At 43.6% G+C, this 26,755-nt stretch overlaps 1 protein-coding gene across 2 annotated transcripts in view; it reads left to right on the top strand.

The window, feature by feature from the left end:
* Nucleotides 1-26,755, top strand: part of SYT8 (synaptotagmin 8) — a 106,738-nt gene that overhangs the window by 61,877 nt on the left and 18,106 nt on the right. The window contains exons 1-5 of one of the 2 annotated variants that reach the window (XM_068259709.1): nucleotides 7,389-7,446; nucleotides 15,638-15,816; nucleotides 17,286-17,446; nucleotides 18,078-18,173; nucleotides 25,657-25,824. In XM_068259709.1, the coding sequence (XP_068115810.1) occupies nucleotides 15,684-15,816; nucleotides 17,286-17,446; nucleotides 18,078-18,173; nucleotides 25,657-25,824 (558 nt within the window). In that variant the 5' untranslated portion in view covers nucleotides 7,389-7,446; nucleotides 15,638-15,683. Of the gene's footprint in view, nucleotides 1-7,388; nucleotides 7,447-15,637; nucleotides 15,817-17,285; nucleotides 17,447-18,077; nucleotides 18,174-25,656; nucleotides 25,825-26,755 lie in introns of those variants that run through there. The other variant, XM_068259708.1, reaches the window with a different exon arrangement.

Here is a 26,755-nt window from a genome sequence, read left to right as displayed (position 1 = left end):
ATTTTAGGGGGATATCTGTGTGTGCAGGTGACTATTACTGTGCATAATTATTAGGCAACTTAACAAAAAACAAATATATACTCATTTCAATTATTTATTTTTACCAGTGAAATCAATATAACATCTCAACATTCACAAATATACATTTCTGACATTCAAAAACAAAACAAAAACAAATCAGTGACCAATATAGCCATCTTTCTTTGCAAGGACACTCAAAAGCCTGCCATCCATGGATTCTGTCAGTGTTTTGATCTGTTCACCATCAACATTGCGTGCAGCAGCAACCACAGCCTCCCAGACACTGTTCAGAGAGGTGTACTGTTTTCCTTCCTTGTAAATCTCACATTTTATGATGGACCACAGGTTCTCAATGGGGTTCAGATCTAGTGAACAAGGAGGCCATATCATTAGTTTTTCTTCTTTTATACCCTTTCTTGCCAGCCATGCTGTGGAGTACTTGGACGCATGTGATGGAGCATTGTCCTGCATGAAAATCATGTTTTTCTTGAAGGATGCAGACTTCTTCCTGTACCACTGCTTGAAGAAAGTGTCTTCCAGGAACTGGCAGTAGGACTGGGAGTTGAGCTTGACTCCATCCTCAACCCGAAAAGGCCCCACAAGCTCATCTTTGATACCAGCCCAAACCAGTACTCCACCTCCACCTTGCTGGCGTCTGAGTCGGACTAGAGCTCTCTGCCTTTTACCAATCCAGCCACGGGCCCATCCATCTGGCCCATCAAGACTCACTCTCATTTCATCAGTCCATAAAACCTTAGAAAAATCAGTCTTGAGATATTTCTTGGCCCAGTCTTGACGTTTCAGCTTTTGTGTCTTGTTCAGTGGTGGTCGTCTTTCAGCCATTCTTACCTTGGCCATGTCTCTGAGTATTGCAGTTATTTTGCACCTTGGTTTTTCCACACGCTTCTTGCGACCCTGTTGACTATTTTGAATGAAACGCTTGATTGTTCGATGATCACGTTTAGAAGCTTTGCAATTTTAAGAGTGCTGCATCCCTTTGCAAGATATTTCACTATTTTTGACTTTTCTGACTGAGCCTGCCAAGTCCTTCTTTTGACCCATTTTGCCAAAGGAAAGGAAGCTGCCTAATAATTATGCACACCTGATATAGGGTGTTGATGTCATTAGACCACACCCCTTCTCATTACAGAGATGCACATCACCTAATATTCTTAATTGGTAGTAGGCTTTCGAGCCTATACAGCTTGGAGTAAGACAACATGCATGAAGAGGATGATGAGGTCAAAATACTCATTTGCCTAATAATTCTGCACTCCCTGTAGAGGAGTGTAGGGAGACTGAGGACGTTTGTGGACCGTGCAGAGGCGTCCCCCTACTAAGGTCATTATCTAACTTTTTCTTTCCTGACTACAGGTCCACTATAAAACACATTTCATTTTTTATCAAAACATGTAAAGCTGGGCATACAGGCATGGGCACAACACCACCATTCCGGGCCCCTTAGCAAAATTATTATGGGGCCCCCATCAATTTAACTACTACCTTGCTTAGGGCAAATCAGCCAATTTCAGTGCAGTGCTTTGGGGGCTACCATAGGCCGTAATGAGAATTAGCAGCACTCAATGACTAATTTGGGTTCCCCAAGTTGCGACAACTCGAACAGGGGATACATAATTTGGGGACCCGGCTATTTCTGGCAGCCCGAATTACCTCTTTGTTTTTTCAATTTAAGCTCTGGTTATCACCGGCACCCAAATTAGTCATTGAGGGCCAATGTTGGCCCCCCAAAGTGCTGCACTGAAATAGCCTGATTTGCCCTAGGCAAGGTAATAGTTTTGACTCCTCCCCTTATGGTCCTTTCGGTCAATTACACGGCAAAGGGGTAATACAAAGTGGCAGTTGGACCCCCTGACGCCGACTAGACCTTTAGGCACCTGCCTAGGTTGCCTTGTGGATGATCCTGCTCTGGGCTGCAAAAGCTGCAGGTTAGTAAAATTAATCCTGTTCCCCGTCTCAGGTTTACTTTAACTGTATAGAGTCAGAAACGGGGTCAGATGCATAAAATAAATGTTTCATAATCTGCAGAAAGCAAAGTGGTAGCCTGCATGACACAGAGACAATTCTTTGCATGGCTCCAGCTAGCTGCGTTAGATGGCAATGTACTGTAGTGATGTAATGGTATTTAGATACTGTACAATATGAAGGTCAGCAACATGACGGGGATGAGATCAGATGAAAGCACTACATTTTAGGCTTGATTTCATACATAAGGCACATAGCCAACCTGTGGTCTTACATGGGAAGTTTAAAGAAAACCTGAACTGAAAATTAAAAGTCAAAATAAGCATACACAAGTCATACTTGCCTTTCATGTAGTCTACTCCTCAGTGTCTTTCTCCTGTCCCGCGTCCTATTTGTTCACTGTGATCAAGGGAATTTTCCGTCCTCCATTTTGAAAATGGCCATTACTCATAACTGCTTTCTGGTCAGCACACAGTTAAACTGTAACATCACCCACTTGAGCCATAGAGAAACATGGACATTACCTGGTACATCCGTTTTCCTCTCAGCTATAACTGACAGCAACTGATATATTTCAGATCTGACAAAATATTGTCAGAACTGGAAGGGATTATTGTCAGAAGAAAATGGTGAGCTGAGCTGAGAGGAACTGATGGCAAGGTAACTATGTAATGTTCATTTGAAGTTACCTCATGTGTTTATTTTAAATATTTTTACTCAGTACAGGTGCTCTTTAAGGCTGCTAAGCATTACAGCAGCCTGTAACACAGCCCAACTCACAGCAGTGATAAATCAATGGGCTGTTTACAGTGCCCACATTGCATAGGAGTATAACGCAGCACGGTAAATGAAAGTGCAGCATGCTGTGCGTTATACTCATATTTCGCTGCATTAGAATGTTTGCACATGCTCAGTAATGTTTTTTTTTTTTTAAATGTGCCGCATGCGCCGTTTTCGTTCGATCGGTATGCGTCAAAAAGTATGCATCAAGAGACGCATTAGCAGTTCAATGTAACGTCCAAGTTCAAAGCTAACATGCGTTGCGTTAGGGGCACATTATGCGACCTTAACGTCGCATCAAACGCAATGTCCAAGTGTGAAAGAGCCCTAAATTGGAGGCACAAAACAGGACAGATGTAGAACCTGAAAAGGTACGTGGTAGTGAGAGTGAAAAGTTAAGTACAATTTGTGAGCACTACAAAGAAAATGTTGCTAGTCCAGTCTTCAGGCAAGCGGCAAGGCTATTTTAACACCTCCAGTAATCTGTAACAGGTACTTATGTACACATTTCTCCCAAACCCTGCCCTATGACATCTATGGCTGGACAAAGGTCTGTTACAACAGAAATGTCTAGCCTCAGCGCTTTAGCTTGTAAAAGTACATAGTGTCTATTTCGTAGGATTTTAGCAGTGGATTATCATTTGTAATTTTTGAATTGTCAAACCATTGGCTTGATTCAAATAGCATTTACCCGCAGTACACCCTTTTTTTTTTTTTTTCTTTTTGTGTGTGTGCATGTTTTGGTATGCAACATGCAGGCATTTTGTATGCATCAGGTCCTCGTACCCCCCCCCCCCCCACAAACCTTTTTTCCACATAACAGGCACAAATATTAGGTTTTTTTGCAGTTTATCAGTGTTTGATGTGTATGTTGTATATGAAGCCTGAGGACTAGTGGTATCATCATTCTTTTCTGTTGGTTCAGTTTGTGTTTTAGCTGTGGGATGTGTTTATCATGAAGTATGAGTGCATATGAGGCAAAGGTTTTTCACCTGCGCAGCCTAGGTAAAAAGACATAACAGGATGGAGGCTTTTCTTCAGGTGTTTGTTTTCATAATTCTGTTTTTTTTTTTTTTTATTTGTTTGTTTGTTTTTTTCATGCAAAAACAAAGTATTGCCTTCCTTGCCAATCGCTAGAGATGGCCCGAACTGTTTGCCGGCGAACAGTTCCAGGTTAACGTCCAGGGTTTGCGATCGCGGAGAACCGCAAACTTTTCCGGAAGTTCGGTTCGCCCCCATAGTGCATCATAAGGGTCAACTTTGACACTCTGCATCACAGTCAGCAGGCACATTGTAGCCAATCAGGCTACACTCCCTCCTGGAGCCCCACCCCCCCTTATAAAAGGCAGGCAGCGTCAGGCATTGGACTCACTCGTGTGCCTGCAGTAATTAGAGAAGGGATAACTGCTGCTTACTCTCATAGGGAAATCTTAGTTAGGCTCTTGTAGGCTTGCTAGCTTGCTCCTGGCCGATTGTTATTGCTAAATAAAAATTAAAAAAAAAAAGCACCCCTCAACAGTTCTTTTGAGAGCTAATCTTGTTCTTGTGATTTTTTTTTTTGTTTGTTTGTTTTTTGTGTGTGTGTGTGTCCCACTGATACTTGTGTTGCATAAACAGCCTTGGTAATTCCTACTGTGTGTGCCACTGTCGGGGCCCGTTTCCACTATTGCGAATCTGCATGCGTTTCCTACATGCAGATTCGCACAGCCAATACAAGTGGATGGGCCTGTTTCCACTTGTCAGTTTTCCTGAGCGTTTTTCTGTGCAGGATTTTTCTGCATGGCAGAGCCCTCAGAATTCGCCTGCGTGTGGAATGCATGCGAATCGCCGCTAATGTATTTAATAGGGAAATCGCCTGTGGCTTTGGTATGCGAATTTTCATGCAAATTCGCATACGAATTCGCATGGAAATCAATGAAAAAGCACACCGGCACTGCCATGGTTAAATTTGCATAGGTGCACATTGTATTACCCATCACTGCATATACCTACTACCTGTTCACTTCAGTGTACCCACCCACCTACGTGAGCGCACACAGTGTCACTGAGCCTATCTGGTACCTGTCTGTGTGTGACAGGTGCACATTGTAATACCCATCACTGCATATACCTACCTGACAGTCACTGTTGTTCTATCATTGAGCTACCACAGCCCGGCGACCATATGGGCTTGAAAACCGCCATGGTGCGCACCAGTCCAGCACGGCCGTCACCACACAAACAGTTGTTTGCGGTGCGTTACACAGTAAGTTTGGTGTGTCAGTGTGAAGCAGAACTCTAATTACACTCCCTGATTGATGTATACACATGCAAGATGTTTTAAAGCACTGGGCTTGAAAACCGCCACAGCCTGCACTCTGGCCATGTTGCGCACCAATCCAGCATGGCCGTCACTACACAAACAGCTGTTTGCGGTGTGTTACACAGTGAGTTTGGTGTGTCAGTGTGAAGCAGAACTCTAATTACACTCCCTGATTGATGTATACACATGCAAGATGTTTTAAAGCACTTTAGGCCTGCAATTTAGCATTCAATGTGATTTTTGGCGTCTATCCCACTCCTAAATGATCATTTTCATAAGAAGAATCATTAGTAATTGATTGTTAGGCAAATTGTATCATTAGTGGCCACCTTTAAAGTGAAATATCAGTCACTTTTAATAAAGGTGTTCCCAGATAGCCTCCCTTTCCAGGGAAATGTCAATGTTTTCAACATCTGGAGCTCAGAAGGCTGGGGTAGTTATTGCAAATGTTTTTCAATCTTTGTTCAGAAATAAGCAGCAATCCATACAGTTCAGCTTTACATATCATTAGGGTTAATTACAAATATTAAACTCCTTACCTTGTGAAAAATAAATTCACATTTTCACTGACTTCACAATAAACATAATCGACTCTGTTAAGAATCTTATGTCAAAAAAAATCACTCCAGTTAGTGTAGGTGCAGAAAATAAGCAATGTTTGTTCATGCTCTGTTCAGCTAATTACACTTGCAGGAAAGGGAAAGTATCTGGGCTGTTAAGGCAATTCAGGCTTCGTTCTGCAAATTTAAACATAATCTTTAAATTTTGAAGACATTTGAGCAGCTGTGTGTCATCTAGCGTGACGGCAGTCTTTTTTTTTTGGGGGGGGGGGGGGGGGGGGAGGGGTGCTTAATCTGCTCTCAAATCAGGAACTCTGTTCTTTTTAACATTTTCAGCAAGAAATTTGTTAAGGTTTCTGCTTATGTGTCATATTTTTCTTGTTAACGATATGCTCATATCACACTTTTACCACTGTTATGGTGACTTTGCTATATGGTTGGCTGCTTTTATTTATTTTTCTTTTTGTTTTTAGTCCTGCTTCTCACCTTCCAAGCATGTTTGCTCTGAAAACACTGATGTCAAGTGCTTGCGTAAAATATTTATTTTCCACTCTTTTGAGCCGTTTCTTGTCCAAACATAATACTGTGTTATTCAGTCAGATAAATTCCTGTGCACTCAAAAATTTGGGATTTTGTATTCCCATCTTTCTTCACTTGTATATGTAGGTTTGCGATCTGGTCTTTTTTTTTAGTCAGAGCTACACTAACCTATAACAAGTGTTCTCTCTGATTTTATGCATCGCTCAAGTACGATATGGCTTCCCTGCCTCTCTCAGTACCTTGACAGTAAAGGACAAAGGCACACTGTACTTCTGAAGCCTTGTATTTTTTACTTGTGCTATTACCCATTGCATCATGGGATGCTGATCTTTATCCTTTACATCTGTTCATACAGTGAAAGCAACTCTCATAAATGCCCACATAGGGCCCGCTTCCACTAGCCGCAGCACTTCCTGCGAGAACCGCGGTGGCAATTGTATAAAGTGCAGCACACATTAGCCCATGTATAAAGTGCAGCACACATTAGCCCATGTATAAAGTGCAGCACACATTAGCCCATGTATAAAGTGCAGCACACATTAGCCCATGTATAAAGTGCAGCACACAGCAGGCCACATATAAAATGCAGCACACAGCTCATATATAAAATGCAGTACAAGCTAGCCCATATATAAAGTGCAGCACACATTAGCCCATGTATAAAATTCAGCAACGTTAGACTGGTATTGTGGTGGGGGCTGGGCCAAATGAGTGGCTGCAGCACTGTCAGTATCTGCAGCAGCATTTTCTATAACACACCCCCTCCCCTTATGGACCAGGGGAGTTGCTCCTCTTCAGTTTAGGACGCCCATCACTAGTCTCCACAACCCCTTATCATTGCAAAAGAGCACTGGCCCTGTTTGGCGACAGACCCTATGATCACTATGGTGATCCCTATGCCACTGTCTAGTTGCAAATAAATTAGCACTCTGTCCCACAGAAGGGCGTGTTTTCATTAACAGTAGGGGCACAGTATAAATGAGACATGCTTGTGAAGGCTTCTGTGCATAAGAAGAGCATAAAATGGATAAGGAGACTGAATCTCTGGAACAGCAGAGGCCACTATAAAGTAACAATGACATGAGTGTTGATACAAAAATCTTTTTGCTGTTCCTGAACTCCATCCTGCCAGGAAGGGATTTCCTTCCTTTGATTTCCAGAATGCAGCCACATATTACTGTAGTTTACATTTGCCTTGGAGAAGACAAGTTGTGCCAGGAGGCTGCTGCTGGTCTGCCTGCCTATAAACATATCTTTACAGTAAGTAGGTATTGCTAGGAGACCTTTTGTAGAGTATACAGGGTGGGTCTAGTAAAACAAGTCACCTTTCCATATATGATCATAAAGGCACATTGCTAGAATGTTACTGTTGATGTATATGCTAAGGGCAGAACTGTGGCAGTGAGTACTGCAGAATTGGCAGAACAGGGCCTGTGAGGTCTCTGGGGAACTAACTACCTACAGCTTGCTCAGCCTTGTGCACCTGCTAAGGTAGATGACTGATGCTTGTAGTGACTGTTTATTGGCAGTAGGCGGATGTTGCTGTAGGGGAAACCAATGGCATTATAGGACAAGTACTCACATTAGATATTCATGCAATAAAATCACAAAGTATCATTTCTCTGTATGAAACTTTACACACCAGCCATGTGCTGATGATGCTGATTTTAAATTTAATTCAGAAGGGCAGAATTTCTCCTCTCAATATATTCCTTTTCTATTTTGTTATCTTCTGTCTCTAGTGATTCCAGCATTAAAAACCCTTATGGCCTTATTCAGTTGACTTTTTTTTTTTTTTTTAGAATTTTTTTTTCTTCTAGGTAAAATTGTTATATCTTATCTATAAAATGCCTTTTAAAAGGAAACTGAGATGGGCCATATGGGTGTACTGCGCAGGCGCAGAATGCTCCTGGGCACAAGAGCACAGCGAAAGTTTGACAGTACTTTTTCACCTACCTTTTTAGTTTGAGAGTGTTGACAAGTTATTTAAAGGGATACTGTAGGGGGGTCGGGGGAAAATGAGTTGAACTTACCCGGGACTTCTAACGGTCCCCCGCAGACATCCTGTGCCCACGCAGCCAGTCACCGATGCTCCGGCCCCGCCTCCGGTTCACTTCTAGAATTTCAGACTTTAAAGTCTGAAAACCACTGCGCCTGCATTGCTGTGTCCTTGTTCCCGCTGATGTCACCAGGAGCGTACTGCTAGGGCACAGACCATACTAGGCCTGCGTAGTGCGCTCCTGGTGACATCAGCGGGATCGAGGACACGGCAACGCAGGCGCAGTGGTTTTCAGACTTTAAAGTCTGAAATTCTAGAAGTGAACTAGAGGCGGGGGCCGGAGCATTGGGGAGTGGCTGCGTGGGCACAGGATGTCTGCGGGGGACCGTTAGAAGCCCCGGGTAAGTTCAACTCATTTTCCCCCGACCCCCCCCCCCCCCCCCCCCCCCCCTTACAGTATCCCTTTAAAGCAAAAGATGAAAAATGATCTCTTAGGAGGCAACGTAGGAGACAAAGTGAATTGAATGTGGGCCTGTTCATAATTCATATAGGTTAGAGTAAAACTCTATTAAAAACAGGTTTTGGCCAGAAGGAAGAAACGCAGACACATGAATCAATATAACTGCTCAAAGGCTGTATATACAATAAGTGGAATGCTGCACAGAAAACAAACGTCAAGGAATGTTACATTGCAGAAAACTAACATAAACAGGAACACAAATGCTTAAATACCAACAATGCAGTGTAGCAAATGGCTTATGTAACATGCAGCTAAATGCTATAGAGTTCTGCCTACAAAGAAGGAATACTAGAGCAATGTGACTACCGGTACTATCAAGATGTCAAAGTAATACTGGGGAGGGTGTACATATTTAACAGGACATTCTTTAAAGTGTATGGCATATTCCCCAGCTCTGCATTTCCTTGTTTCCCATAAAGGTTTAAATACAACATATTTGAAATAAAAAGAGGAAATGGATCAAAAACGCAGTTTCTGTCGCTCAAAATAATTGTGTAACCTTATCAAAACTCAGCATCACTCAGCTAAAGGCTGGGAGCACACTTGTGTGTGTTTTCTGCACAGGAAAACGGAGAACCAGCGTTAATCAATGGGCTATTGCACACTTGAATGCATTTTGACCATGCAGAAAAAAAACTGATAGCAGGGCCGGATTTACCACAAGGCACTGTAGGCACATGCCTACAGGCGCCTGATGATGGAAAGGCGGCTCCTTCCACTACCCGAGCCCCTCCCTCCCTCCTTCACTATGCAGAGTGCTTATGAAAGTGTAAATGAGAGGTCACTCACCCTGCTAATACTAATACTTGAGAGCACCTCTAGCTACTAATTACTGAGGGTACCTCTGGCTACCTAATACTAAGGGGCACCTGTAGCTACCTATGACAGGTAAGGGAGACGTGACAACTGTACTGTAGCCAGCACATTTGCAGTGTAGGTTCCTGGAGGGCAAACGCTAAGGCTTCTTGCACACCAAGACGTTGCATTAGGTGGCACGTTAAGGTCGCATAACGTGCACCTAACACAACGTATGGTGCTGCAAGAGCCGACGGTAGAGTTAGCCGCGTTAGGCGGCTCGATTCCTATAATGTCCCCCAGAGTGGCGCTGATTGGCAGCGGGACCACGTGATGCGGAGCGAGACACTCCGCATCACGTGGTCCCGCCGGCCAATCAGCGCCCGCCAGTGCAGTGAATATTAAGTAGCCATGTGCGCGGCTACTGTAGCTGGCTCTCCCCGCCTCCTCTCCGCCCCCCACTGCGCATGTGCAAACAGTCTAACGCGGCTATAGCCGCTCCAACGCCGTAGCATGCTGCACTTTGCACAGAACGTGCAGCGTTACATGTAACGCAACGTGGGCTGTGTGAACAGCTCACTTGTGTTACATTGCTGTGCGTTGGGGGAGCGCTACAGGCGCACTAACGTGCGCCTGTAACGTCTTGGTGTGTAAGCAGCCTTAAGGTACAATTTTTCATTTTTTTTTTCGATTAGATAATTTGGTTAGATTATTCCGTTAGATCGAATATAAAGATTTTTCCAGCATGTCCGATCTGATTTTTCTAAACAAAAAAATGGGATAATAGTTCAAATTTCTTGATCGAAAAAAAATATTATTTCAACTTTCATTCGATTCGATCATTTAGATCGAATAAACGGGATAATAAAACATTTTTATTGTACCATGTATGGCCACCATAATGGTGCCCATACACGATACAATAAAAGCATTTGATTTTCCTGTTGTTTTTTTTATCGAAATGATGGAATTGAATGAAAGTAGCATTATTTTTTTTTCGATCGAGAAATTCAAACGATTATCCCGCTTTTTTTCGAAAAAAAAAAATCTGATCAGATACGATGGAAAAATCTTTATATTCGAACAGAATAATTAAACTAAATTATCTAATCGAAAAAAATGAAAAATTGTGACATGTATGGCCACCATAAGGTGCCAGGACATCTGTGCCTATAGGCTCCTGCGAGGTAATTTTGGGCCTGCTGATAGCAGTGAAGTACAGTGTGCATTTTCTCTATCTATAACATTAGCGCCTGGGAAAAAAATGCATGCTTTTCCCATGTCCCGAAACTGCAAGGAGGAAAATGTGCACAGAAAACTGACAGACTTGTGTTTTCAGCCAAACTGAAACTAGGAGTGACCTCAGCTCTTAATTTTTGCTACTGTTCCCCATTATCTCTCCTCTGTTAACCATTTCAACCCGGTCATGGATTTTTCACCTCATGTATCAGAGCAATGTTCCCCATTATCTCTCCTCTGTTAACCATTTCAACCCGGTCATGGATTTTTCACCTCATGTATCAGAGCAATTTTCACCTCCCATTCATTTGCTAAGAACTTTATCACTACTTATCACAATTTATTGATCTATAGCTTTTTTTTCCACCACTAATTAGGCTTTCTTTGGGTGGTACATTTTGCTAAGAATTATTTTTTTTTATAAATGCATGATTTTAACAGGAGTATTAAGAAAAAAATTGAAAAAAATCATCATTTATCAATTTTTGGCCATTATAGCTTTAAAATCATACAGGCTACCATGATTAAAACCTATGTATTGTATTTGCCCATTTGTCTCGGTTATTACACCATTTAAATTTTGTCCCTATCACAATGTATGGCACCAATATTTTATTTGGAAATAAAGGTTTTTTTGTAGGGTTTTTTTTTTTTTTTCAGTTTTGTGTCCATCACTATTTACAAGCTTATAATTTAAAAAATGTTTGTAGTATAACCCCTTCACATGCATATTTTAAAAGTTCAGACCCTTAGATAACTATGGTTTGTTTTTGTTTTTTTGGTTTTTTTTTAATTGTAATTTTTTTTCCATTAATTTTATTTGGGTAATTTTTTGGTGTTGGGAAATAAACAGTTCATTTTTAATGTTGTAATGTGTGTAAATTGCCTTCAAAAATGTATGTAGATGTAGTTGTACTATTTGGCCACAAGAATGCCACATTGAGGTTTTATTTCCTTTGTGCCTCTCGCTTCCCAGAAGCACAAGGAGGACGGGGAACTTTTTTTTTTTTTTTCAGAAAAACGGCGGCTTCTGATAAGAGACCATTGTTTTTTCTGCTGGGGACTTAGATCGGTGAATGGGAACCATGTTCCCGTTCACTGATTTCAGGGCTACCGGGGAATGACACAGGGGCGCTCCAGCGATTGCGCGCAGGATCGCGGCACTGCAGCAGAGCAGCCGCCTGGACGTGATGATCACGTCCGGGCGGCTGAAATGGTTAAAGTGAACTGAGCACCATTTTTAGCACCCAGGGCATCTCGATAACGCATCAAAAATACATGCCAACAATATGTCTCATTATTAAAATGAACTTCAATTTTACCTTTTTATTTTACATTCAAAGTTTTTAGCAAAGTTTTTTTTTTGTTATTAGCCTACTTCAATAGGCCGGGCTGTCCGTCCCAGTCGCATAGATTTCAGGAAGCTAATTGCTTTATTGTAGTCATTACCAAGAAGTAAACAATACCTTTTCATCAACAGAGGGGGGTTGGTAATTATAACAGTTTCTTATCTAGAGTGAATGTGTCAAAATAGTATTTCTGACTTCTGTAAATAAGGACTGCGAGAAGGGGAGGGGGGAACATGGCAGATTCTATGTCCGGAGAAAGAAAGGGTGCTTAGTTCCCTTTAACAAATACTTGAAGAAAGAAATAGAGCTGGGGAATAGGAGACCTAAAGATAAAGTCTTTCTCAGAGTATTACGTTTATGTGGCTTTATAAAATCATTGGGTAATACTCACATGGTTTGGACTGCCGTCTCTTTAAAGGACAACTGAAGATGGAGGGATATGGAGGCTGGCATATTTATTTCCTTTTAAAGAGAACTCGAGGCGTGGGGGGCACATGGGATATGGAGGCATGTTCTCCTCCTCATGACATGCCTCTCTGCCCCTCCACCGCTGCTCTCTGGCTCTCTGCCCCCCCCCCCCCCCACCCACTGCTGCACTATAGCTCACCAAAATTAGCGACTAGGGGCGTTCCTGCAGGCTTTCCAGAGCTGCCATTGGGCAGCTCTCTCTCCCTGGCCGTGCCCCCTGCCACTCGCCCATCTCTCTGCTCGCTGGAAGAGATCTCTCTCCTTCTGTGACCCAGAGGTCATGGAAATGAAAGTATGCCAGTGCGGGTCTCAGGAGTGGTGGAGAGCGGCGTGGATTGCGGCTACCTGATCCGTCCAGCCCTCCGGAGCAGGTAGCCTAGGCTTTTTTTATTATCATTATTATATGAGCCCCCCCTTGGGCTCTCTTTAAAGAGAACCCGAGGTGGGGTTCTTCCATCGCAATCCATATACAGAGGCTGGGTCTGTCTATAGAGCCCAGCCTCTGTTGCTAGTTCGTTTCCTTCAAAGCCCCCCCTGCGCGCTGTCAGACCCCATAAAACACAGCCGCGCTGGCGACACGCAGTGTGTCGCAGCCGGCTGTGTTTAGCTCACTACTGTCAGTCTCGCCGCTCCCCCGCCTCCTGAATCGCTCCGGGCCCCGCCCACGTCCCTTCCCTCGCCGCTGATTGGAGGGAAGGGATGCGGGCGGGGACTGGAGCGATTCAGCAGGCGGGGGAGCAGCCGAGACTGACGTTAGTGAGGTAAACACAGCCGTGTAGCGCGGCTGTGTTTTATGGGGCCTGACAGCGCGCAGGGGGGGCTTTGGAGGGAACTAACTAGCAACAGAGGCTGGGCTTTATAGACAGACCCAGCCTCTGTATATGGATTGCGATGTAAGAACCCCGCCTCGGGTTCTCTTTAAGCTGTTGATCCTCTACCTCTAATACATTTAGCCATAGGCCCTGAACAAACATGCAGCAGATCAGGTGTCAGCTGTCAGTTCTGCTGTCAGTAGACCCTAAGAGAGGTGATCAGCCAGGTTCAAAGCAATGATCCCACCCTCTCTCCCCCTATATTGAGTAAAGGTGAATGTGGGACTATGCCATTACTCAAGTAAATTTTCAAATGTTGAGGAAAGAGAAAAATGGGGCACTGTTTGTTGCAAAATGAGAAATACCTTTTAATCCACGGTGAGATGACACGTCAGGGTACACAGTAGGGGTGAGGTGGGCCTGACAGCTGTTTTGATTTGAACAAAAGCTTCCTCAGAGGCCAATAAAAATATATTTCTTTTTATTGGCCTCTGAGGAAGCTTTTGTTCAAAGCGAAACAGCTGTCAGGCCCCCCTCACCCCCACTGTGTACCCTGATGTGTCGTCTCACCGTGGATTAAAAGGTATTTCTCATTTTGCAACAAACAGTGCCTCATTTTTCTCTATCCTTAACATTTGCATTGACTGCCTCTGAGAGCACGCTTGGGCATGAAGTACAGAATCCGGTGAACCCAGTATCCTTTAGCCGGTATCTAGTTCCAGTCTCTTTCTCCACAATATAATATTCAAAGTAATGCAGGTGTAAAATTTTCAAATGTAATGCAAGTAATTCCCATCAGTCATATGGTCCATAAATCTGTGCACAAAGTGTACAGTGTAGAGTGGCCAGCTAAAGAGTTTTTCCTCAACACATAGATGATGTCACCTGACCGTGCCCACCTCCTCCCTCTGCTTTCTGCTGTGGGGTACAGGGAGGAGGTTTAACAAGGTCCGCTCTGTGTTCACAGGAAAAGACTGGCTGGTGCCCCCTTCAAATGTCCTCCCTGACTACCTTAGAAGAGTGCTGGTGGGATAGTGGGAGGAGTTGGGACACAAAACAAATTGCTGTTCAGTTCAGCCAAACGGTAAACAACATTGGAACAGGAAGTCAGCATTGCAGACCTACCCAGCTAACTAATAACATTAAGAATGAGCATTGTTAAGTTATAAATGATATATTCGACACAATCTGCACTAAACGCACGCACGCACGCACGCACACACACACACACACACACACACACACACCTGCACTATGGCTTTGATGATACAATGAAATACCATGTACCGTATTTTCAGTATTCTACAGTATAGATTTCCAGACCCCTCAAAGGACCATCCACTTTTATCTCTAACAAGATCTTTATTCATTTCTTTGGTCACCACTAAGAGAAAAAACTTGGCACCTCGAGAAAAGAATACAGGTAAAGGGAGTCCAAATGGTGTGGTATTGACAGTTCTGACGTTGGTAGGTGATCAATAGATTGAATACTCACAAAGTCGAGTTGCTCAAAGGGCAACAAACCAATATGGCACGTGGAGAAAACCCGTCTCTCAACAGTCAGCCGGACTCTCTCCAGGTAGTCAGGGCTAGTGCTTCCATAGAGGCAAAGGGGGCGTTTTCTCCAGAGCCCCAGAGTCTGGGGGGCCCCCATAGTGCCCCTCCTCTCCTCCAGCTATGGTGACCCATGAGAGCAGAGATGCCGTGTGCGTACTCTGTATAAGAAAAGGAGGAGGTGAATAATGGGAATCCCAAAAATGCTTTTTAGGGGACATATGATGGGCACCTAATGATATTGTGTGATGGGGGGGGGGTGTGGAGAGAGATTGGATTGGGCCTGGAAGCTCGCTTAGGGGCCCTGAGGGCGATTTGGTTGAAAGGGGGGCATCAAGGCCCCCCCAAGTTACTTTTGCCCCTGTGCCCCACTGTAGCTAGAACCGACCCTGCAAGTAGTGGTCACTTTCTTGTGAAAAAATGGCGCTTACCAGCCTAGTGGGGCCCACCCTCCGGATGGGGGTGTGTACAATGCGAAAGGGGAATTTTAGCAACATGAACAGCAGGTCAATTCTACAGAGGATTTTTAGTCTGCAATATTATTAGAAACATTTTGCTCTAGAGAAAGGGGTAAATCAAGGTGTGAAATGATGTACTTTGCCAATTTGTTTCTTCTGACGTAAGATTTGGAAAGAAACGCTGGAATTCGTGAATGATGTGAAGTTTTGGAAGTGTAGAATATATTTTCACCCTTTTGTTTTTGTTTTGTTACCAGGTCCGGTGTGGTGGAAGGGGAATTCTTCCTCTCTCCAGCAGTAACCATGGCTGTAACAAATGTAACAAAGGCTAAAAGTGCCAACACCACCCATACCACAGTCGCCACTGTCACCAGCACACCCACTTTGGTATCAACTATCTGGGCATGGATAGAGAACCTTTTAAACAAAATACCACGTAAGTACTTAAAGAGTGCAGAGACTGTTCATGCAGTGTATTTGTTGTATACAGATTCATTAGAATACCTTTATAATTGCACAACTGAGGACCCTTTCACACTAGAGCACTTTCATTGCATTGCGTTACTCGTTTTTGACGCTAAAGCATTGAAAGCCTTTGGGAAATTTCATAACTGATGTGGGGCGATGCGTCGGAAGTATTACATTTGACGCAAAAGCATCAGTGCATTATGGGTCAACATCTTTGTCGATGGCGCTGCAGCTATTTTTACAATTTTCCGCATTCATGTTGCGGTGCGCATGCGTGGTAGCAAGTTTTGTCACTTCACTTGCTTGTGATGCGTATTTCTGCCACAGGAAAGGATCTCTAGAGAGCCTCACTTAAAATTTGAATTGATGCCTAAAATTAAATGAAGGCTCATTACCGTGCGTTTTTGCGGTACGATGCAATCGTCTGATCGCACCGCAATAAAAACGCTGGTTGCTGGTGTGAAACCAGCCTGAAGCTTCGAATCACTAAGACACCTTCTGTAAAAAAAGAAAGGGTCAGTAAAATATACTGCACTTTTTTCATAAATTCACTAAATTCACACAAGGTTATAGTGAATTGTCATGCAGTTCACTTGAATGGGAGCGTTTAGCCAACGAGTCCCGAACGCTTGGCGGTAACCGCCACCAAGCGTTTGTGTGACCCAGCCCTCAGTTACTGACAGCTCCAGGCTGTAGATAAATACTGACCATCTCACGTGTTTTATCGCAGGGGTTAGGGGCCGTTCACATTACAAACGTGGACGGCCACGCGTGCGGAACGCAACGCATGCGAATGCACGCCATCCGCGTTTGTTTGCGTTGCGTGGCTGATCCCATCACTGAAAAGTGAATGGGACAGCCGTGTGATTTTGCAAAAAACGCGTGCAGCATGCGTTCCTGGACCGCACTGGTCCGCAACGCATGCAGTGTGAACATCAGACAGTGCAGTCTATGCACTGTCTGATGTAGTGCGTGTCGGCATCCCACACACGTTTCCAAAACGCGGCTGGAAACGCGTGCAGTGTGAACGGGGCCTTATTCTTTGTGAATTGATATTCATAAGGTATTTACCTCACTAGTCAGTAATTCGTTTTCCATGCTGTAACAACCTTAGTGAACTGACATTTCCCTAAATTTTGGGTAAAACCAGTTGTTTGTTTTTTTTGTTTTTTTTTGCTTTGTTTTTTTTTTTGAATGTTGCATTGCTCAGTGAAAGACAGGGACGGATCTAGACCAAGTTGCGCCTGGGGCAAGGTCAGGTTTTGGCGCCTAAACTGCCATTCATTTTGCCGCCTTTTTAAGAATTCAACAAACTGCGCCTGGGGCAAGAGACCCGCCTGCCCCCCCCCCCTAGATCCATCCCTGGTGAAAGAAGCCTAAATACTTGTAGTCACTTTACTCAAGTGTTTTTCATTCTGTCTGTCCCCGTTTAATCAGTGCCACGATGGGCCATTTACGCGATCTTTGCTGTTGGAGTCTTTTTAATCCTTCTAATCATCATCTGCTGTTGTTGCTGCTGCTGTAAACGTAAGAAGAAAAACAAAGAAAAAGAAAAAATCAAGCTTGGCCCGTTAAATAAAAGCCTGACGACAAGCCTGGTAAGTGCCAACCTCCTGACAGCCATAATAATGTTCTACCAGATAACAATGATACCAGTTGAAAGCAACATTGTATCCTTCATGTAACATGTAGTGGTGGTTACCAATATGTCTTGTAATGGCAATAGAAGGTGAGTGAAATCTAGCGAGTCAGGTGCATCAATCTCACCCCAGCTGTCCATGAAAGGTGAATGAGGGCTCACATTTCAAGGCTGGAGGCTGAGAATGGGACTTTAAAACTATTTTTTTTAATCTTGCTTCCCAACTATAACAGTTGGAGCACAAGTAGAATAAGTTATTATAAACTTCTAATAAAAAACAAAGTGAAAATAAAGACAGACTGTAGTGACAATAATTTTGTTAGAGGCCACTTAATCTATCACCACTCACACTCACTCACTCTCTCTCTCTCTCTCTGCAGCCCTGGGCCTAATATAATACTATAATACAATATATTCTCATATAACACAATTTCTCTCTCTCTCTCTCTCTCTCTCTCTCTCTCTCTCTCTCTCTCTCTCTCTCTCTCGTTAAACTGGTAGGGATAAAAGCTGCTACAAATGTTACAATGGAAGAGACAAGTTTGTAATTTATTTGTTGTAATTTATTTTTGTCTAATATTGTTCTGTAGGTGCAGCCGGGTGTAGAAGATCTGAAGAAATCAAAGGAAAATGAGTATCGTGGTCGACTGCAGTACTCGGTGGAATACAACTATCAGAAAGAGGAGGTAAGGAGAAGTGTTTGCAATGCCACGTGCTAGATAAGAGAGCTTATAGTCTCTCAGCAACTTGCTATAGCTAAAAGTTCATTACTGCGCTCTCTTATCCCCACCATACATATCCTGGATTGCCTAAGTTTCAATCCACCAGGCTCTGTCATCCCTGAACCAAAGACATCCACTGCCCCATCCAGTAAGTATGTTGGTAAACCTCTAAAAACATTGGCATAGTGTAATGTGTCCCAAATCATTTATCACCCTTGTGTGCACACAGCTAAAAACAATTTAGACTGGTGCTACCACCAGGATTGCACGCAGGGACCCCCTGCTATGTCCCCACATATCCACTTGTTCTGATGGATCTGGACATATAACCATTTAGCTGCTATACAATCCGCCAGTAGGAGGTTTTATGAGGTTATAGAATTTGTATTCTGTGCAATTGAACTGTGTAGCCAAGTAGCTACACCTGTGGGCACGTGCCTACAGGCACTTAAAGTGAACCTCCAAACTAAAAATCTACTCAACAGCACTGAAAAGGCTTGGTGGTTTCACAGCATCAGAACAAAACCGGAAGTGCCCTTTTTAATGTTCCAAAACTTTTTGGAAGCATTTTAAACACCTCCACCCTCCTCCCTTCCCCTCACTGTTCATGGATCTTGTCTTCCAGGCATTTGTAGGCTGTCAAAAGCAAGCTCACATACATTGGCCAGGTATCGAACCCAGGTCAACTTCTTGGAAGGCAGCTATGCTCACCACTATACCACCAACATTACAGGCTGAAGCCAGCGAGTTCACTCATCTCTTCAACTACAAGAAAGGCCCAGGAGTAGTCTTAGCCACCGTAATATCTATGTTACGGCAGGGTCCTTATTACACTTTCTCTTACAGGGCTATGGAATCCGTTTTGCCCATGCGATAAAGCGAGGTGCAACAATGAAATCATGCCTAGCAGAGGATGGTTTCAATCCATCGACCTCTGGGTTATGGGCCCAGCACACTTCCACTGCGCCACTCTGCAGTCTGCTTACATTTGTATACAATCTTCAAGTTTAAGAAAGGGTACATTAGTTGAAATAGTTACACTACTATCTGTTACAGCAAGGCGCAAATGACATTTTCTCTTAAGGGGCTATGGCCGCCGATTGGCCCATGTGGTAATCGGTGGCCATAGCCCCTTAAGAGAAAATGTCATTAGGGCCTTGCTGTAACATAGATTGTAGTGTAACTATTTCAACTAATGTACCATTCTTAAACTTGAAGATTGTATACAAATGTAAGTAGACTGCAGAGTGGCACAGTGGAAGTGTGCTGGGCCCCTAACCCAGAGGCCGATGGATCCAAACCATCCTCTGCTAGGCATGATTTCATTTTTGCACCTCGCTTTATCACATGGGCAAAACGGTTTCCATAGCTCTGTAAGAGAAAGTGTAATAAGGACCCTGCCGTAACATAGATATTACGGTAGCTAAGCCTACTCCTGGGCCTTTCTTGTAGTTGAAGAGGTGAGTGTACTGTGACACCACAAAAAAAACAAAAAAAAAAACAGCAAAGCTTCCCCATATTGGAGCATTGGTCTTGGTAATGTGTTAAGCCAATGTGTTGTAAGACACAAGTAAGCTTTAGGTTAGCAGGAATGGTTGCATGGCCACCTAGCTTTTCATCCTTCCCACCCTTGCCCTGGAATCTTCCAGACTTTAAATTGCTGTCCTTTGCTGTGTGTGTTACACCAGCATCATCCAGGGGGGCACATGATCCTTCTGATTCTGAAGTCTTGAATTGAAGCCTGTAAGCAGTATCACCATGTGTCCCACTGCTTTCATCTAGCAAATTAGGCAAATAAGCAAGCTCATTTTTCTCTTGGGTATATCACAATGGTACATGCTAGGCTGGTTCCAGCATGTAGTGTTGGTGGTATAGTGGTGAGCATAGCTGCCTTCCAAGCAGTTGACCTGGGTTCAATGCCTGGCCAATGTATGTGAGCTTGCTTTTGACAGCCTACAAATCCCTGGAAAACAAGAGAGAGAGAGAGAGAGAGAGAGAGAGAGGTGGTGGTGCTTTTTTTGCCGCCGAAATAGTAATTGGATTCGGATATCGGATGCGTCAAACTATCCACAGATAGCTATCCGGGTTTGGGCCCAACTATCTGGAATCCGGATCTGGCCAGATAGCGTAAAAATGGTCGGATATCCGGGTTACCCGGATATCCGAAATCCGGATGAGCATCCCTGCCTATAGGCTCCCGTGACATAAATCCAGTTTTAGACACCACCAGGGGAGGGCTCTATGTGAGGGTTGGGTTAAGCAGTATTGACAAAAAAACGTAACGACATTAAACGTTAATATTTATTTGTTATTATTTCTCGTTTGTTTTTGTAACAGTAATTATCGTGAATAAAGCTTGACAATGGTTCTCGTTAGCAAATTTCGTTAATACCTGTCACCAAATTCGTTAATAAGTCGGGCCCTTTTTTCACGGCGCCCTTTTTTCATGCACGCACGTGGCAATATCTTACAGTTTTAGCCTAAAAATCGTTCTACACACTGCTTGTTCATTTTTTTTTCACTTCGACATGGACTCAAGGTAGGTACTGTGCCCATTTTATTCCATCTCTATCTGGTGCAAGTGTCCAGACTTTGCACTAGTGTTGCGATCATTTTCCCACTGAGAGGATTAGTTGGCTGACTAGCTTTGTTGTAAACTGTTGCGCAGGGACACAGTTTTTTTTTTCATCCGCCAGTAGAAGGCCCAGACTCTTCTTGACTCCCAGGTGACAGCAGCAGCATGCCTCCATGCCAGCTTAGCACCATGCCTGACCTCGGCTGTCCCCAGCAGTCACATAAATGTTGAACGCTTTACTCCACAGCCGAGCTCCACAGCTTGGACAATTCAGGAGATGTATTGTGAGGAAAAGAGAGCGCACTAACAAACGTTTAACATCTTTGTGGTACCTGTGTTGGGCTATTAGTGTGCGACCCGCCTCATATTGACTAACTGTGACCGGTAATATAAACCTATTCTTTTATCAACTTTCCATAGTGTTTCAAGCACTTACTGATATTCGTGTTTTGTAATAAGGGTATAAGCTATACATCTACTTTTATTACAAAAAACTTCAATACATAGATGCATTGACTCCAAAACAATAATTAGGAAAATCCAAATCACCATCAAGTTTGTTAAAGGGAACCTGAAGTGAGTGGGATTTGGAAACATTTATTACCTTTAAACAATACATAATGCCTGGCAAGGAAATGAACAGCGCTACTTAAAAACAGACAAGTGCCTACCTGCAAAAGAGTGCAAGCCCCACTTGTGGGATAAAATACACACCTAGCATACACATGACCTGTCTACTACTGGAGGATGTTGGTTTCCGTAACAGCTTGCATGCAACCTATTAAGTACTCGTCCCTCCCACTGCGAAGAAGTCAATCCTCCATGGGAGGGGACCTAACACTAACTAAATCCTAACCTATGTATATGCATAGCCTGGGTGCGGCTAATCAAGTAAATTCGAAAATTGAAAATTGCGCAAAAGGTGGATCAGCGCATCACCAGGCCGCCTCCGAATGGCCTCGAATCAGAGGTGCGCTGAGCCCTCCCAGAAACTGCAAACGCACCTTGAACCCAAACGGAAGCTCTGCATATACACCAAAAGCAAAGCTGTTAAGTGGGAGCAGCTGACCAAAAATGAATTAAATTAGTACATGGCAAGGAACCTAGCCTACACACAGGCCCGGATTTCTGCAAAGGCCACAAAGGCCATGGCCTAGGGCGATAAAATTAGATAAGATCAGAAGGGCGGCATGACTTGGAGAGAGAAGAGGTCATATGTCAAAGTAAATCATCTCCTCTGTTCCCGCAGCGCAGCCAGCCAGCACCCTGCTCTGCACTAATAGATGAATTCCAGAGTTTCCCAATCCCTGCGCCTCTCACTTCCTGATGTGTTATTACAATCAGGATCAATCATAACTGTCACCTGATGATCCAATTATCTATATGATCGACATACAGTACAAGAGGATGTGAGAAATGCCAGGGATTTACATTACAAAGCAGATAAAACTAAGTTCCGCTGAGTTCTAATGCAGGCATTCACAAACATTTCTGCTAGTTTCTTTGCCTTTTTTACAGCTGTGACACTGACCCCAGCAGTTGTAAATTACACTTTCTTATCTAGGCCTAATTTATTGCTTTTTCTTCCTAGCCAGTGATTTCCTCTCTGCTTAAGTTAACTCTTTCCTGACCATTTTCTGTCCTTCAGCTCCGACCATCTATGAGAACTGCTGCAGCCTGGAATAAAAATGCTGTATGCTTCCCTTTCATTGCTAAACTGTCACTGTCACCTGAGCTGTTACTACCTCTATGCTAGTGTGTATGGTTTGGCATCCTTCTTTCCTGTAGCAGTAGAGCATTGTACCATCTTAGCCATCAGCAAAAGCAGAGAGTTTTGAATCAGGATGATACCATTTATTGGCTTAAAAGAAAAAGAGTAATCGTTCTGCTAATAAACCTTCATCAGACTTTGTTCCTGTATACTGCCAATATGTTAGAGCACACCACCATATGGACATTCAACATTTAAAAGAGATATGTAGATTTTTCAGAAAATATAAATAAATGTCATTCAGATGCTTTAAAGTGGACCTGAACTCTTGCACAGGACAGAAGGAAAACAGAGAAATGCACCATGTATGTATTTAGAGAGCTTTTCGAATTCTTCCACATCTGTATCTAATCACAAATTTGGTATCTTCCCTGTGTCACCTGACTGCCACAGCATATAAGCTTATTTTAAAGCACAAGATGTTAATATATTTGCTTCCATTAAAGTAGGAATTAGACACACTGTCTATTTATTGCAGGATTTGTATCAGCTGTAACAAAGAAATGTTTTTTCCTTAAAGGTTATTATGTTGTTGAGTATCTTTTAGAGCAGAGAGGAAGTTCTGAGTTCAGGTCCACTCTAATTACAACAGAACATCCAAAGTGGGTCTTGACAGGATGTTTGCTACTTACCTGTTCTCTGTTTTGGATGAGCTTCTCTCCATTGCACTGCCCTGCCACCTGTTTGTGGCTCCGACTGCAGCCAGTCGCACAGAGGATAAAGAAGCAGTGCATGCTCTGCCCACTTGCGCTCCCTGTAATTTCCCGCTCCTGCCTAGATGTGCACAGCAACCGAGGCCAGTATAGTGTTATGCATTCTTGACGAGTACCGATCATACATCACTGTAATTTCTCAAGTATGCATTCCCAGAACACTATACGCTGCTGTGCACATTCGAGTATGAGCGCAAATTTCCATTGTGAGAGGACAGAGCATCCACTGATTCTTTGTTCAATGAGGGGCACAGCAGCACAACTGAAATGAGCCCATTCAAACCAGTGATTGCTAGTCAGATAGTTGGACAGAATGTTTTTTGGTGGTGGTGGTGGTGGGGGGGTGCTTGGTGACAGCAGGCCTAGGGCACTGGTAAGTACAAATCCGGCCCTGCATACACATGACCTGTCTACCACTGGAGGATGTTGGTTTCCATAACAGCTTGCATGCAACCTATTAAGTACTCGTCCCTCCCCCTGCGAAAAGGTCAATCCTCCATGGGAGGGGACCTAACACTAACTAAATCCTAACCTATGTATATGCATAGCCTGGGTGCGGCTAATCAAGTAAATTTGAAAATTGAAAATTGCGCAAAAGGTGGATCAGAGCATCACCAGGCCGCCTCCGAATGGCCTCGAATGCCTGGCTGTCCTGCTGATCCTCTGCCTCTAAAGGTGTGTATGCACCCTTTGACTTGTGTCGCCCGTCAGGGATTGGCACCCGCTCCCCTTGGATGACATCACTGGGCCAGGCGTACAGACGTTTGTCAGCTGTGTAGCTGATGACGCGTACTGTTGCTATGTGGGGGGGGGGGGGGGGGGGCAGAGGGACAATGGAGCAGCGCATGCATGATGGCAGAGTAGCAAGGAGAATGTCACTGTTCTCCAAAAATACTGCTGATTGTCTACCATTGGCTAAAGATCATGTGGACATACAGAAGGATACTAGTAGTGCTGTAATGTTGTATGTATGGATGAAGCCACAATAGAACGTTCAACCTAAACTGAGAAGGATATGGACTTTTCCTTTTCAAATAATACCAGTTGCCTGACTCTCCTGCTGATCCTGTGTCTCTAATACAGGCATGGGCAAACTCGGCCCTCCAGCTGTTACGGAACTACAAGTCCCACAATGCATTTGCCTTTGAGTCATGACTGTGGCTGTCAGACTCCTGCAATGCATTGTGGGACTTGTAGTTCCTTAACAACTGGAGGGCCAAGTTTGCCCATGCCTGCTCTAATACTTTCAGCCACAGCCCCTGAACAAGCATGCAGATCAGGTGCTCTGACTGAAGTTACACTGAATTAGCTGCATGCTTGTTTCATGTGTGTGATTCAGCCACGACTGAAGCCTAAGAGATCAGCAGGACTAACAAGCAAATGGTATTGTTTAACAGGAAACGTCCATAATATCCCTCTCCGTTTAGGTTCCCTTTAAAGGGTACCTGTAGTTGGGGGGAAAAAAGTTAGATACCTCAGTAGAGAGAAGCACTATACATCAAAGAAAAAAAGCCATCCATACGGCAAAACAATGTATATAATAATAACACAATTGTCTCAAAATATATAAATGTTTATTATTATCAATGGAGAACAGTCATATAAAAACAATTAAAAACCTAAAGTACAGTACATGGGGCCGTAAAAATAAACTGTAATAAATGTATAATATTATGGTTACATCAATTTCACCATGACAATATCTGTAAACCTGGGGTCTAAAGGAAAGACAAATATACGTGTGATTGTCTGAGCCACAAAATCCAATATCCACACTTGAACAATACACATGAAAAATTATATACTAGTGATCAAATCAGAAAATAGAAAATCCATATATGTATATAAGTGTGCCAGATACGTGTGGACAAGGAGACCGGACATCAGAACCTCTGCAAAAGTAAAGGAGATATGGAAAGTGTCTTACCAAAAGCGTACCCCAGGAAATAAACGTCCGCTGCGCTGTCCCTCACATGTATCGCAGCTAACCTGCTGCTTCTTCAGAGGATAATGGAGTACACATGAGCTTCTCCATTAAATACAAGCACCGCCGCCGCTGCCGCCCTAGCTGTTTGCGTGACATAGCCACGTCATGCCAAACGCGATGGCGTAGCGCGTCATCACATGACAACTACATGTTCAGTAGAGAGAAGCCTCTGGATAGTCCTAAGGCTTCCCCGATCTTATGCCCCTCTGATCCTGCACTGTAGTACAGAGGTCCTCATGCATGGCTTTTTTTTTCCTCTTTTTTTTCAGAAGTTTTACAGCAAGCTATTTGTTTATACTTAAACTTTTGTGAGATTTTGAAATAAACATTAATTGGTATGGTTATAAGCACGAGATGCTGCACTGAGTTCAGTCTGTCATTTTTCGTTTTCATCATCATAGATCACTGTTGCCGTGAAGCAAGCTGCGGCTCTCAAAGCTATGGACAGTGGAGGAACTTCAGACCCATACGTTATAGTGTATATGACCAATGACACTAGCAAGAAGCACGAGACCAAAGTATATCGGAAGACACTCAGCCCTACCTTCAATGAGTCCTTCACCTTCAAGGTATGTGGAATATTGCTAACAGATGAACGTAGGGAGGACATTTCAGTGTTGCTTGCGAATTTTCGCCAAAGCCATTTTCGCATCGAAAATCCCATTTTCGATTTCGCCGAATTTTCACGAAAATAGGTACTATTTTCGCTTCAAAAGGCGAAATTTCGCATTAATATTTGCATTAATTTTCGCCTAAAGTCCGTTTTTTTCGCGTTGAATATCTAAGCCCCCTTAAAGGCTAGAATCACCAAATTTGCAGGGTATATTAAAGAGATATGTGGGTACAAGAGGAAAAAGAAATTTTTCAAAAAGACCTTATAGTTTTTGAGAAAATCGATTTTAAAGTTTCAAAGGAAAAAAAGTATACATTTAAATGCAGTAAATGACAGTTACTTAAAGGGATACTGTTGGAGGGGGTCGGGGTAAAATGAGTTGAAGTTACCCGGGGGTTCTAATGGTCCCACACAGACATCCTGTGCCCACCAGCCACTCCCCAATGCTCCGGCCCCGCCTCTGGTTCACTTCTGGAATGTCAGACTTTAAAGTCTGAAAACCACTGCGCCTGCGTTGCCGTGTCCTCACTCCCGCTGATGGTACCAGGAGCATACTGCGCAGGCCCAGTATGGTCTGTGCTTGCGCCGTGTGCTCCTGGTGACATCAGGGGAAGCGAGGACACGGCAACGCAGGCGCAGTGGTTTTCAGACTTTAAAGTCTGAAATTCCAGAAGTGAACCGGAGGCAGGGCCGGAGCATTGGGGAGTGGCTGCGCGGGCACAGGATGCCTGCGGGGGACCATTAGAAGCCCCAGGTAACTTCAACTCATTTTCCCCCGACCCCCCCCCCCCCCTACAGTATCCCTTTAAGCAAACCTAGAGGTAGTGTAAAATTACTAATATCAAAAGAAAGGGCCAAGTGCAAAGGGCCAAGTGCAAAGGGCCAAG

The sequence above is a fragment of the Hyperolius riggenbachi genome, chromosome 11, assembly GCF_040937935.1.
Source record: "Hyperolius riggenbachi isolate aHypRig1 chromosome 11, aHypRig1.pri, whole genome shotgun sequence".
Taxonomy (NCBI): domain Eukaryota; kingdom Metazoa; phylum Chordata; class Amphibia; order Anura; family Hyperoliidae; genus Hyperolius; species Hyperolius riggenbachi.
Note: the sequence above shows the minus strand (reverse complement) of the source record. Positions and strands in the feature narration are given on the sequence as shown.